Source organism: Oreochromis niloticus, linkage group LG23 (genome assembly GCF_001858045.2).
Source record: "Oreochromis niloticus isolate F11D_XX linkage group LG23, O_niloticus_UMD_NMBU, whole genome shotgun sequence".
Lineage (NCBI taxonomy): Eukaryota > Metazoa > Chordata > Actinopteri > Cichliformes > Cichlidae > Oreochromis > Oreochromis niloticus.
This window is the reverse complement of record NC_031986.2, coordinates 43,329,622-43,343,832: the sequence shown is the minus strand read 5'-3', so window position 1 is coordinate 43,343,832 and position 14,211 is coordinate 43,329,622. Positions and strand designations below refer to the sequence as shown.

General features: G+C 39.7%; 1 protein-coding gene across 2 annotated transcripts; it reads right to left on the bottom strand.

Annotated features, from left to right (window-relative positions):
- Window positions 1-510: 510 nt before the first annotated feature.
- elovl1b (ELOVL fatty acid elongase 1b) lies at window positions 511-13,591 on the bottom strand. 2 transcript variants are annotated; one of them, XM_003439813.5, is made up of 8 exons: window positions 13,434-13,591; window positions 2,827-2,927; window positions 2,513-2,703; window positions 2,236-2,316; window positions 2,073-2,129; window positions 1,874-1,979; window positions 1,516-1,652; window positions 511-1,424 (listed from the first exon to the last, which is right to left on the bottom strand). In XM_003439813.5, exons 2-8 carry the CDS (start codon window positions 2,894-2,896, stop codon window positions 1,029-1,031), a joined length of 1,038 nt encoding a protein of 345 aa, XP_003439861.1. In that variant the 5' UTR covers window positions 2,897-2,927; window positions 13,434-13,591; the 3' UTR covers window positions 511-1,028. The 2 variants fall into 2 exon arrangements, with proteins under 2 accessions (XP_003439861.1, XP_005479161.1); XM_005479104.4 differs by lacking the exon at window positions 13,434-13,591 and adding an exon at window positions 5,779-5,928.
- Between the last annotated feature and the right edge of the window lie 620 nt (window positions 13,592-14,211).

The window sequence follows — 14,211 nt, the reverse complement described above, 5'->3', positions numbered from 1 at the left end:
AATAACCATCAAAAGGCGTTATATTGCAACTATAAATGATTTAGATCTTCCACAACTTATATTTAAAAAAATAAATAAATAAATGAATAGTTCTGACTTGTTATCCAATTTATAACAATTCTAAAGTTCATTTATAGCTGCCTAAGCAGATAAGGGAAGAAAATTCTGCAGTGTAATTTAATGATTTTAATGTCATTTTATATTTTGGATAGGCAGATAATTCATCCTGTTTGACTAACACAGGCAAAGTAAACCTTTTTACAATCACCCCATTCCTGACCCCGATGAACTGATTTGAGCGGGAATTGTTCGAGTGGTTCCGGTCTGCGGGATGCCATTTCTGCCTTGTGCCATGAAGAATAATAGAGCCCTTGTTGACCTCCTACTTGCTGCACATATTTGGGATGGCAGAGACAAGAAGCACATGCAGTTAATGCAAATACTTTTGCTGCAACAGCAAGATGTTGGAGCCCAAAGATCTGCTAAGTGAAATCAAGTTACAGTCAATGCTGATCATTTAAAATTGAATTTATTTGCATATTAATTAAATATAAAGTAACAAATTTTAGAAAGTCTAAAGCATACCAATACAATTAGTTTCTTTTTTTTTGTTTGTAAAACTATTTACAAAATGCATCTTCAAGTTTGATAGAAACTGTACAGTCATCTGTCCACAGTGTGTCAGGAGGACATGAGGGTCAGATAAGAAGTGAAGACAAGTGTGGTGAAAGGCCACCAGAGTGATACTGAACTAGGAGGTCGTTTGCAACATCAGTGAAGACAACATGGGTCAAAACATCTTCTCTTCATACATTGTGTTCCATAGATGGTTCCCCAATGCAAAGAAACTAACAAACCAAACAACCAAATTTGGGACCCCACCTGTGGAAGTCACTGACCGCATCATTCTCCCACATTTTACATAGAAAACTAAAAACAGAAAAAGAAAGGAACAAATTATTTGGAATCGGTAGTAGTTTTATCAGGTTCACAGGGCCATACATCTTGGGCTTTTCCTTCCAGACTTCCTAGGCCTTCTTCATCTTGCCCATGTAGGAGCTGCCATTCTCGTGGTGGACAGAGCCATTGGTGGTGCCGTTTTTGGTAACCCCGTTTTGGATGCCGTTGGTAACCCCGTGTGATACACCATTGGTAGAACCGTTTTTCACACCGTTGCTGGTGCCATTCTCATAGTATTTGCCATTTTCATGGTGTTTGCCATTTGTGTGCACAGCTGTGCTGTTCTGACACTGTTTCGGCAGACGCTTGCCCTTAATGTAAGCCTGGAACCAGAAGTTGGAGAACAGAACAAAGAAGAAGGTACCATACATCCAGATGAGGTGGAGGATCACAGGGAACTGGTAATCACAGCTGTTCATGAAGTAATACTGGGTAGCATGGAGAGATACCAGCACAAACTGGATCTATTGAGAAGAAAAATGAGACATTAGCCAAACACACAATAAAAATGTGCTCTACTAGTAACACCGCTGAGTCAGTATAGGCTATACGTACCAACTGAATTGCAGTCATGTACTTCTTCCACCACAAAAACTTCTGGAAGCGAGGTCCAGCAGCAGAAAGGCCATAGTAGAAATACATGACAACATGGACGGAAGAGTTTACCATGGCATGGAAAGATCCCATTCCACCTGAAGTGATAACCACAAACATTACACCGAATTCCCTTGGTTAATCATTTTCATATCGATAGTCAGGTCATCTGCACAAAGCTCCTTGAAAGGCTTTAAAAAGACCATCTTATCTTCAAGATTGGTATGCAGGATGAGGTAACTACATAACACTTCCGCAATGCTCCCCCTCCCCCTCCCTTCTCCATTAACAACTTAAGGTTTTGTTAATATGTACTTACCTGGAGCATACCCAACTCCCCACCACCAGGTCCAGGGCATGAAGGAATGGTGGAAGATGTGTAGGAAGGTAATCTGGCCGTGCTTTTTCCTCAACACAAAGAAGACCTAACAGAGGGGATTCTGGTCAGAACACCGTTTACTAAAACTGAACATTGAGGCACATTTTATAAACCATGGCATCAGAGTAGGTGAACTTACTGTGTCCATCAGCTCAATAATCTTTGAGAACCAGAAGAGCCACGCCACTTGGACCATCTGACAATGAGAGACTTTTTAGTTTGTGACTCACTGGAAGGAAAGTTAGTTTTTATATTCATTTTCTTTAATAATAGTAATTGTTATAGGAGTTAGGGCGACTTACTCTTAGTGCTTGAGGACTGTTAGAGGTATCAATTGCATCACATCTCCAAGTATATGTTGTGACCCACCCAGACATCATAAACTGCAAATAAAAACACAAGTTTATCAGGACTTTATCTTTGCTGAGGGCACTGATCCTTACAGATGCAGGTTCAACCAAATAAATATATCCAACAATATCCATTGAGGAAAGCAGTCTTGAATAAATGATGAAATGCTAACAACGTGCATTAACTTCATTCTTTTAATATTTTAAATGCTAGATAACAGATTCTTACTTCATATACGATGAATATTGACAAGGCCACAAGAAAGAAGTTGTAAACTATCATAGGCTCCTTGAGCTGGAAAGGTTTGCGATTGGCCATTATGCGAGGTCCGAGGTACAGTACAAAGAACAGGTAGCCCAGCAGTATTGTCGTCATGGGTATGGGATTCTGCATCAAAGGATAATCTCTGATCCGTGGATCTAGAGGGGAAATATATTTAGACAAATAAACACGAGTCCGTATTTTCTCAGTGTTTAAAAAAAATAAATAATAATAATAATAATAATAATAATAAATAATAATAACAATAACAACAACCCTACCAAGTCCCGACAGAAGGAAATCATAGATATCCTTGGCATGTGAGCCCATCTCCTGAATCTCCTGAAGCATATTGGCTCTTGTATTGTTATGACCCAATTATCTGCAAACAAATACACAAAAAGCTCATTGTTAGTTTCAGCTCAAAGGAAAACACTGCAACAATCCTTCCAGAGCTCCATGAGAATATCCCAAGGGCTGAAATTTGACTCAAAGCAAAACAGTATTTGTTTTAAACTGTGTCAAAAACAGGCTTTTAAGGTCAAACCTGTCATGCCTGGATCGTTTTTCCTGTTCAAAACAGAACCCTGAACAGATAAAATTTTTAAACAGTTACATTTCTAGAGAAATTAAAACATGCAAAATAATACAACCCCCCCATCATGTCTTGCCGGCGTCCTCAGGGAGGCGCATTCTTACATTTCCTGATTCAGCAGGTCTGAAACGCAATTACTGGAGCAGAGTAGCTCATCCCTCACCAAACAAACACTCCCAACAGAAATTCCCAAGATGCTTTGCCCTGGTTCGAACCACTCATCAGACATGGCCTGATATCTGAGAGGAGGTGCTACAAGGAACTGAGGGCATCCCTCATCCCACACTGAGGCTGGCTGTTTGTGTGCAACAGTCAGGCCACGAGTTAAGGCACAATACTGCCTCCACCAATAAACCCAGCAGTTTAAAAAAAAAAAAAGTTCCTGGTCACTGAACCCTTTAAACTGACAACTGCTCCTTCGAGTGACACGGCAGTTTTACAGAGACCACTACAAGCAGTCGGCACACAGAAATACTGCTCTTCTTTCGAAACTGGACGTTTTCTGTTGTTTAAAGCTGATTTCAAATGTAAACTACAAAACATATTTATACGCAGGGTGCGGTCAGTGCATGCCACACTGGACCCAGAGGATCCATTGTTTGATATGAGTCTACAATGCTCTTTCACTGCCAAAGAGTACAGCCCTCCTGAAGTCAATATAATTAAAAGCTAATAATTTAAGCCTGTGGAATGAAGGTCAGGTGACCCCGAGCTCACACGGGTGTCTAGAGGGGCAAGGAAAAAGAAAAGGACGTGTGGATTCAGGTTATGCATTTTGTGAACAATGAGCTAGATCGATTTCACAAGCAGGAAATCCATTTTTTTTAAAAGAAAAGTTAGAAATCAGATTGGGGAATTTGTGCAAAAGTCACTTTCTCTGTTTAAACACACCCCTCCCCCCAAATGGGATTTCAGTCAGAAACCAAGTCGCAGTGAAAACAGAAGAGAAAGTGACTTTTGCACAATCCAAAAGTCAAATGCATTTTGAAACAGTTTGTGATAAACTTTACTTTTAATATCGCTTGAAATATTAAAAGTTAATTTTTTGAGCATCACAGGATTAGTGTCTCGTGTCAAACTCATCCTCATTCCTCGTCCCTTCGTACACACTACATTCAAGAAATTGTTAACCTAAGCACTGTGTCAACACCACTGTTTTTATAGTCGTCTTTCTTGTTAAGCTTCCAAATTTACTGCAGCATTCTAGACCGCTTCTTGTGATAGCGACATCGCTTCCTTCCGATGACATTGTGAAACCAAAGAGCTGTTTATTTGTGACATGAAAATTCCTGCATCGAGTATGACAATCAGTGTATTTCAGACGCCTCTTACACAAAGTGTTTTTTTGAATTGACGGATGAGGCATTTGGTCAGGCACCTTACATTTCAACAAGAGTATCACCATGTCTGTTGTGTAGAGTCTTGTTCTGAGGGAAAATGCTGAAAAGTTAAATTGATCATATTCTGGTATAGCAAGTGATAATGATTTTCATAAAAAAAAAACAAACACAAAACACTAATACAGCATCACCACTGTTAAAAAGTGCAGGTTTAAGGAAATCCCACCACAATAAGATGAAAGTAATCCAAAAACATCCCATTTTCAAATATGAACAGGCAACATGTGACTCCCTAGAATAGATACTTAGAATAAATCTGACTGTACAAGTCAGAAGGATAGTCTTGTGATCGTGACAAAACAACCAAGAATGAACATTTGTGTTCAGAGAACAGGATGAAAGTAGAAGGTCGAGTCCCAGCTCCCCTTCCCCATTTCTCCATTAGACAAACTAGAATTATTACCACCAATAATGTTTGTCTAACAGCAGTCAGTTTGCCTCACCTGGATAATAAAGTATAATTTATTGCATCCAGTTATCAATTAACCGACACATGACGCCACCCAACTGTCCACCAGTTAAACATAAGCATCACCACAGGATTTGGACTAGCAGTATACTGAAGCCCGACCAATCACCATTTTCATTGCTTATCAGTAATTCCACAGGTCAACACCAACTTCCTCTTATAGTTGAGAGGGGTCCAGAAAAAAAAATAAAAAAAAATAGTTAGATTCCAATGATGCAATGCAAGCTGGCATGTGGCCATTGAAGGCCCTTTCTACTTTGAATAAAAGTAAAAAGTCATTAAAAGCTTTTTAGAATTCCAATTTACACTTCTGAGTGAAGTCCTAAAAGACCAGTCCCACTACAACCACCTATTCATTACTAAATGACCTTGACTTAAATGGTGTGGCTGGATCGCAGCAGAGATACAGTGAAAAAGGAGGGGAAACATTTTCTTAAGAGAGCCATGTCAATGAATCATAGGGATGGAAAAAAGGGAGCTCACGAGTTAAGAGTTAATGATGAACAAACTGGAGCAGCAGAGATGGGGAAAAAAAAAAAAAAAAAAAAAAAAAAAAATTCAGGAGATGGGGGAGGGGGAGCAAACCAGGAACCCATTTGTTAAACATACAGTCAATTATCTTATAACAACAGTGACAAAAAGCAGCCTGACCGAAAGGAACCGAAACCTTTGAGTAAAGAAGCTTAAAACAACCTTGAACTGCTGGAAGTGTTGACAAACTCCACACACACAAGTTATTTCACCTTTGACGCAACATTGAGCAACTTACCCTTGTTGAGACAAAAACTTTCCACTCAAAAAGCACAAAAGCCGAAGTGGACTCCTCTTGCACAGCACGATAAAGCCCAAGTCTAAACTACAAGGACAGACAGCAGCAGCAGCAGCAGCAGCAGCGAGAAGGCAGCAGAGAAGTGACAGAAAGAGATGGGGTTGAGAAAGTAAACTGACAAAGTGTGACTGGTACAGCAGTCTTCCAAAACTCCACCCTCCCTGACTCATACAGTGGATGAATAACTAGTTCACACAAGGAGAGGGAGGGAAAGAGGCTGAGCCTGAAAGAGAGCGAGTGGGGAAGAGAGTGACTGCTCTGTAACAGAGCGGCTGGGGGGGGGGGAGAGAGAGAGAGAGAAAGAGAGAGAGAGAGCGATTACCCCATTTAAATCCCACACTAACTTCATGTATGCATTCTGAGACCGCCCCCAGGTTTCACCAAGCTGCTGTCAAAACCCACCCACCCACTCGCCTGCCCCCTCCTTACTTTGCTCTCCTTGTCACACCCTTCACTCACTTGAAACACCAGAAACCCTACTCTGGAGTCACCCTGTACGGCTTCTCTCAGGGGTGGGCTGATAATATTATTCACAGGGAGCGGGCGAGAAATCAGTAGAGACTCTGTTATCATGAAGGGAGCCATTGTTACGCCTTTACTGGTCCTCGGCCCGGCCAACACCCATAAAGCAAAACTAGCTTCCATTTCTTCTCCTGCACTACTGGACAATCCACGGCATGACTAAAATGCCTCAATAAGGCATACTAGCCTCCTCCTATAGTTTGTGTTTGGCCTGTATTGTCCAACTGGAAATAGTTCAGCTTCATTAGGTATTCATCAAATTTACACATGCAAGTCCAGTTTAAAAAGGAAAAACCCAAGAAGCTTTCCTGGTAGGCTCATGGAAAAAGAGGGAAAAAAAAAAAAAAAAAAAAAAAGTGTTGGAAAAATTTGAACTACAAGGCAAGATAAGAGAGCTATAAAGATGATGTTTGCTCAGGGTTGGATAGGAAAGCAAAAGGCAGATGAAATTAATTGCCGCAATGGGAAGAAGTGACTCATATGGCAATACTTAAAATTCTTTAGTGTTGTGAAAGGAGGTTTCGCTCTCCAATAGGAAACTTCTTATTCTGATCCCACTGCCACACCCAGCCATGCTTAAGGAGAAACAAAAAATTTGCAGTATGACTTACACCACCTGCTTTTGCACATAACTTTGGCATCCAAGGAGTTTTTGGCCTTTCCCAAAGACCAAGACTGATTGATTCTCTTTTTTTTTTTTTTTTTAAAGTGCAAGTATTATAAATGTAATTTAATCTTATTACATGGATAAAGAAAATGAAAGGAAAACACATCTAACATCCATTAAGATAAGAGACACTCATTTGTCCCTTAAAGGCCCATCTAGAGCTTCCAGGAAAAACCTGGTTATGGATCATTTCAGCCTTGGCAACACAGATTTTGTACATGCTAAAGTTTAATAGGACAGAAACACTGGGATTTAATAAACATATTAGTTATATGTAACAAAAAGTGGGTTTGAGTTTTTTTCTTTAATGTGTTGTGGTCAAAACTACAAGCAAAAAAAAAAAGTTGTTTCTAAAATTCCACACATTTATTATCAGTCTACTAGACAGCTTTGTACAGATTGGCAACACACACACACACACACACACACACACACCCCTTTGTTTAAAGAGGCCGATAAGTAAAGGACACACAGAAACAAGAGCCCATAACATGCCTAAAGTACTGATAAAAATACTGGCTTTGACAGATATTAGTTGAACTTGGCCATTCAGCTCAAGCCAGCTGCAAGCATGACACAAATGAGCTTATAATGGAAAAGGCCCTCTTTAGTGAGACAGTATCCCACTGAGCCAGTTTTGCCTGTTGTTCTGGCCCTGGGGGCAACACAGGGGAGTGAAGGTAGCACTCCAATGCATTTCAGCCCTTCCTCCAAATACCAAAACACACCTGACAACAAAAACGAGATCAGCTGCAGTTTGAGGTGCTGACAAAGCCCTTTCAGATATGATAGTCATGCTCCTCAGTGAAACCAGCAACCCTTTTTGTTCCCATTGAACAAAATACAGAACATGACAGAAGTGGAAGTGCCATAAATGGTGGTTTACACGAGTAGCTACTTTACTCCCATACTGATAAACTTGACACTGAGAACAGATTTGATGTTTATCTCACTTCCACTCAGACCATTATCTGCATATGACTGACAGATAAATATTCAGTGTGTTTTGGTTTGATTCTAAGGGAAAGTAAAAGCAACATCTTGATAAAACCTGTATTTTTATTTTTTAAATCAAAAGTTGCTTAAAAGATGTCATGCTTCAGATGTCAAACTGCGTGAAAACCTTCCAAGTAAAAGCATGTACATGCTTTCAGAGACATACGCTGGTAATATTCCACACATCATACGTTGTGTTAACTTCATACACACACACACACACACACACACACACACACACACACACACACACACACACACACACACACACACACACACACACACACACACACACACACACACACACACACACACACACACACACACACACACACACACACACACACACACACACCACACACACACACACACACACACACACAGAGTTTAATTCTGAGCTATTGGTAAATATAAACTGTATAATCTCAATAGATTGAGATGTAAAGAGCACATGCACAGTGAGCAAACTGTGTGCTGCAAATGCTTTATAGCCGTAAGCACAAGTCTCCCAGAATTTCCACTAGAATGTCACAAAGTGGTGTGGCAAATCAGGCTCTCCCGCCAGGGTAAAAATAACTGGTCAAATTACATAAAGCAAAAACCATTACTTCCATTACTCTATAGAGTGTATGAACTTCATCTCTAAAGGCATACTACTGGCAATTTTTAGACAATGAATTGTTTCACGCAAACTGCATTCCTGAGAGTCTGCAGTCTCGCCCCAGGTAGAAAGTCCTAAAGGCAGAACATCAAAAACCTGACAGCACACTGACTGGTTACATAAAGTCAGCTAAATAAACTAACCTCACGCGGCAAAACGCCGGCACACATTCCAGTCAAGCCAGCTGGATGACAGACTCCAGAGAAAACAAAAAAGGTATTAGTAGTATGTTCATGTCCTCAGGGACTGAACTGTCACCTGGGACCCCAATCTTCAGACCAACTGCATTTTATACAACTTTGTCTGAAGTTGATAACTATAATCTCGGCTGTACAAGCGGAGTTCATTCAACACTTGTCAGTAGGATTCAACCGAACCCCAACTTGCTTTGCAGCTTCGTCATCCTGACACACAGTGAAAACATACCTTTCGGACAGATGTGTGCTCTCACATACTTGCAAAAAAACAAGACTAGCCACGTGAGGACTACTTAAACTACTATTGCATAATAAGGACTGAAATTTCAATTTGATTTAGCATCTTGGAAATCAAATGATGATTGTGCTGAACCGTTTAGGGGCTCACACGGAGCGTGGCTGAGAAAGTGTGAATGTGAAAGCATGTATCTGGATGAACACCTGAGTGCACGTGTCAAATTTAAAACACATGTTCGTCGTAGTGTATATTACATAACAGTAACGCTATTGAAAGAATGCTCAACAATTATGTAAATATTTAGGTTTTTTTCCATGCATGCTCAAGTTAAACATTTTGTTTTTATTTTCCTAAGATGTGGTCTAAGAATTTTACTCTTATATAAGCCTAATATAAAAAAAATAAAATGAAAATACTCCCCCACCCTCTGAAGATTCAATCTATAGAGCAAGGCATCTTTAAGAAACAAACCTCAGCATTTGCTCTACAGGCTTTGATTGCTGGCAAAAATACACAGACTGGTGACATAATACGAGTTACATAATCTGGTTTTATTCTGGATTAAATATCCTTTGTCAGGAACTTGTGTGGTATTGGAACAGTGACTAGTCAAAACCCTCAGATTTGAATGCACATTAGCATATTATCAAGCAGCCATAGCAGACTTTACATATGATAAGACTGAAAACTAGTCACTTGGTGAGACTATAGCACATGTTTTAAAAATGCAAAACAAACAACCAAATGCGTAAGTTGTAGTAACAACTACTCCCCGGTACAGGAATGTTGCTGAACTTGTCTCGGGACTGGCATGTTCACGCCACCTCCCCTCAATTGTATTTGGGTGTGTATGCTGTGGGGGGTGAGGGGTAGAGGGGGCTGCATCTCCCCTACCTGCTGGTTGGACGATCAACACTGCTTCCATTCTCTTAAAGCACCTCCCTCCTTCCTTCTGTCAGAGTACAGGTCTCAGATTTCTGAAACTTTCCACAGCCGATAGTCCACTGCACCTCTATGAACCCACCTGACTTCATAGTGAGTGCGTGTGTGTGTGTGTGTGTGTGTGTGTGTGTGTGTAACCAAACCAAAAAGAAAAAACAAAAAAAAACCCAAAAAACAAAACCCACTGCACTTCAGCAGGTGCAGGAAGCATGAAGTGAATTTGCATGGTGCCATAATCTAATCTGTGGTCATGCATAAAGGAATTATTCGAAAAAAAAAAAAATCTTTAAAAACATAAACAAGCAAAGCTGGAGGATGCATATGACTATGCATAAGAGTTTTATTTTCTTAGGACTGAGACTTTAAACCAGACATCAGAGTCATTAATAATATGAAAAGTTGGGCGTTTCCTCATTCAGCTATTATAACACAGGAACTTGACTCTTCCGATTAGTAATACGCCATCTAAACCATTTAAGAGACAAAGCCAAACATGAGCACACTAATGTCTGCAATAATCCCTCATTAAAAACAGAAGTGAACATGCAAGTCAGTTTACAGCACCTAAAAAGTCAGACTTGATATTGAAACATATGTTGAGATTAGGCAAGACTTTAACATGACTGGAATGAGACATTGTGTCTGTCTGGATACCTGTGGAACTGCTATAACAAGAACCTAGGCTTGGTGCATCTAAATGCCTACTACACAAAAAAAAACAAAAAAAACAAACAAAAAAAAAAACTTAAGGGCAACCCCCCCGCCCCCAAAAAAGGGTTTAAGCATTACAAATCAGTCTGTCAGTTTTTAATTTACAGTATTTTTATCATTTGACCTTTGGCACACATTTCCATAAAATGATGCAAGCGAATGGAAAATTGACTTCCATTTAGCCGCCCTAACCAAACATGCTGGTCAAAACACAGAACCAGTCATAGCATACTGAAGGACATAAAACCAGTACTTAAACTGACTTTACTTCCTCTCCTTGGAATTGAAGAATTTAAATTATAATTCAAATATTGGATGCTTATACAGACTGAAGTGCATATCAAACATTGAGCTTTAATTACTTCTAGTCCAACTATATCAACTGTTTAGATCTGTTCACTTAAAAGGCCTCAAACTGAAACCCATACTGTCTACTGCTGCCGTTCATGTGGATTATGGCCCCACCCCAAACAAAAGAAATAACAGTTAATTGACAACTTCACACTTCTTCCCCTAGACAAAGTTCCCTGTCAACATGTGACCACTTAAGTGACATTCAGACATTTGGCCAAATGAAATGCTGAATGTCAGGTACAGTAGCTTCTCCACCCTAATGGAGAAACATGAAATGAGCCTTCTAAAATAATTGTTTATAGACATCAGAGTTCAAATTTACTGCAAGTTCCTTGAACGCGCAACTTACTCCCATTTGGAGTATTTTCCAAGGAAGTTGTTTTAGAACAAGTCGGTCCATAAACAGAGATTATGAAGGCATTTGTCTAAATAAGTAGGACTTCAGAGAGTTTCTGGAAAACATTTAAAGAGCCAATAGAAGCGTTAAGTTAACTGACAGCAGTCAGATCTGCCAAGTTCACACACTGAGTTAAAAAAAAAAAAAAAAATATCATGTCAGGGCAGATCACTAAAATGTCAGTGAACTAACCCACAGTTGGGGAAACAGGATTTTAAGGTTGCTTCCCCATTTAGAAAAAAAAAAAAAAAAAAGAAAAGAAAAGAGAACACAGGTTTGAACATGAGGTGAAGTAAAATGACACATCACCCCACTACACGCTCACTGATAAACAGACGTGAAGTGTGGTTGCACCACCAACACACTCAGCACTGCTGGATAGAAGCATTGTCAGAAAAACACTGTTTAAAAATACCCAGTGTCATTTCTACTGATTGAAGATTATATTTTAAACTACCCAAGGCCATCGGAGAAGGTGTTGACATTTGAAGGTGAAGTGATAAGAGTGTGATGCCGAACTGTTAACAGCCACATCACTGCTGTAGTGTTTACATTGCCATCAGAGATACGGCTGGGCTGGTTGACCTTGAGGTCTTTTGTCTAAGTCACACAATTGTTTGTTGACATTGTAAACATTTGTCGTAACTTTCAGTTAGTAGCCCATAATCTATCTTGGCACACAATTTGGAAACCATCAAAGGCTACTTTCACAGGGACATACATAGGTTTGGGGGGGGTATTTAAACACTTTCATGAACTAATCAAAACTGTACAAAGCTTAAATTGTTTAACTAAACTAGCTCTTGCATCAGTGTAATCTCTCCAGCTAAACAGTGGAAAATTGTGGCAATTCAAATAATGCAGAGGCTGCAGAGACTGTGGGCAATCAAATGCATACCAATGCCATTACATATCTTTGACGAAGACAAATGCATGGCATCCCTTTCTCATATAGTCAGACTTTCCATACATTAAATGCACTTATTATTGTGTAATGTTAACATCCATAAGTTACACCACTTAAAAATACATCCACACTCTTTCTCAATCACATGTTACATAACAGATGTGATGTTTGATGTAGTTCTCCGCCTCGCCACTATAAGAGATCACACATCATTTAGTGTTTTGGCTTTTTTGGAGAATCTAAATTTTGCTAGTGGTGTGAAAGTTGTTTTTGGTTGTTGTCGTTTTGCCCCTTCATATATGCAACAACTTGACTTTGTAACCAGTTTCACCTGACAGATTAGTTAAAGGCGAGTATGTTTCTGAGCTGGAGAAAGCTGAGTGTGCGCTTTTGCGTCGCTCTGGCTTAGCGTTAACCGTTAGAAACCGTTGTGACATTTGACCAGCAGGTAAACTACATTTCACTTCTCGCGGAAACACATTTGGAGCTTGCAGTGCGCACATTAATATGCTGTCTTTATTGTCTCCCTTTAGATGCACGACAGCTACAAAATGGCAATTGACAGCAAACCCCTTCAAAGTGCAGAACAACAATAGGTTTCCCACTGTGGGGAAGGGTGTTCCCCTTTGTCCGGAGCACAGGTGCACAGGCGATACCATGACCAGCTCAAACATTTAGTCCAGTCAACACCGGATATCTGGTTAGGGGTAACGCCTAACTTTGACGGTTTTTGTTTTTTCTTAAAAAAAGAAAAAAGATTATATACACTAAAATTCTAGTTTTTTAAACTTTACTGTAGGCGTAAGAAAAGAAAGAGCCTTTAAAGACAAACAACAAATGAAAGCCTTGAATTTGACATTGTTTAAATTGACATCTAGCCCCCACCCCCGCCCCCACCTCCCTGAGGGAGAAAAAAAAAACTGCAGCACCTTAAAGTAACTCACTAAGTCAACATTTAACTCACTGTTAAACAGTTTGACAACAATGTCCAAAAGCTACTCACTTTTACTGAAGTAAACCTGTGGAGTCTGTCGAATGAATGCTGGAGATAAGACGCAAAGCGTGGCTGTAGTTAGCTGTGCTTCCTCTTCCTCTCGGCTTAAATCTTCCTCCTGACCCAACCCTTTGATGGAGGCGGAAAAAGGTGGAGTCATCTTTACACTGGCGTGAGTCGGTCGCTTAATATGGACGTAATCATCTTAGTGTATCAAATGTCATTTCGTCTCCATTCCGCGGTCAGTCACAGATGTTTCATTGTAACAGTTTGTAATGTAAATTCTGTACAGTTTAGAGCTCATTTTTTGCTCTTTGTAACTACTACTGGTTACAACTGTAAAAAAAACGACTGACACACAGAAATGACTCAGTGTGGTTCCTTTCATATGTGAATAAAAGTATGTAGAGTAAGTTGCCATATCTTTAGAGAAAAACTAAAATTACAATATGCTACCCAAATGATCACACCAAAAGCAGTTCGTGCGTATGTAATAATTACACATATATAGTAGGCCTGAAACACAGTTCACCAACCCGACTGTGCCTTTTATTGCTTTAACAGTGTTTACTTTTTTCCAAGTGTACTGCAGGATATAACATGTGGCATAACACGCTGGTGTTCCTATTCAACAAAACATGATGGACAGAAGCGATAAAAGTCGGCTTGTCTGTCAAACAAGTAGAAGCAACGTGTTTTACATAAACACACGTGGTGCATTCCTAAGGCCAGACGTGTCAGTTTATGTAACACATTTCGATTTTTAATTTTTTTTATTTGTTTTTTT

What these genes read in the sequence shown, in the direction of transcription:
- elovl1b (XM_003439813.5), bottom strand. Translation starts at nt 2,896, where the DNA reads ATGCTTCAGGAGATTCAGGAGATGGGCTCACATGCCAAGGATATCTAT. An exon ending in TTATTGAGCTGATGGACACA is followed by an intron (nt 1,980 to 2,072) that starts GTAAGTTCACCT and finishes CCCCTCTGTTAG; the next exon opens with GTCTTCTTTGTGTTGAGGAA. An exon ending in GGGAGTTGGGTATGCTCCAG is followed by an intron (nt 1,653 to 1,873) that starts GTAAGTACATAT and finishes TTATCACTTCAG; the next exon opens with GTGGAATGGGATCTTTCCAT.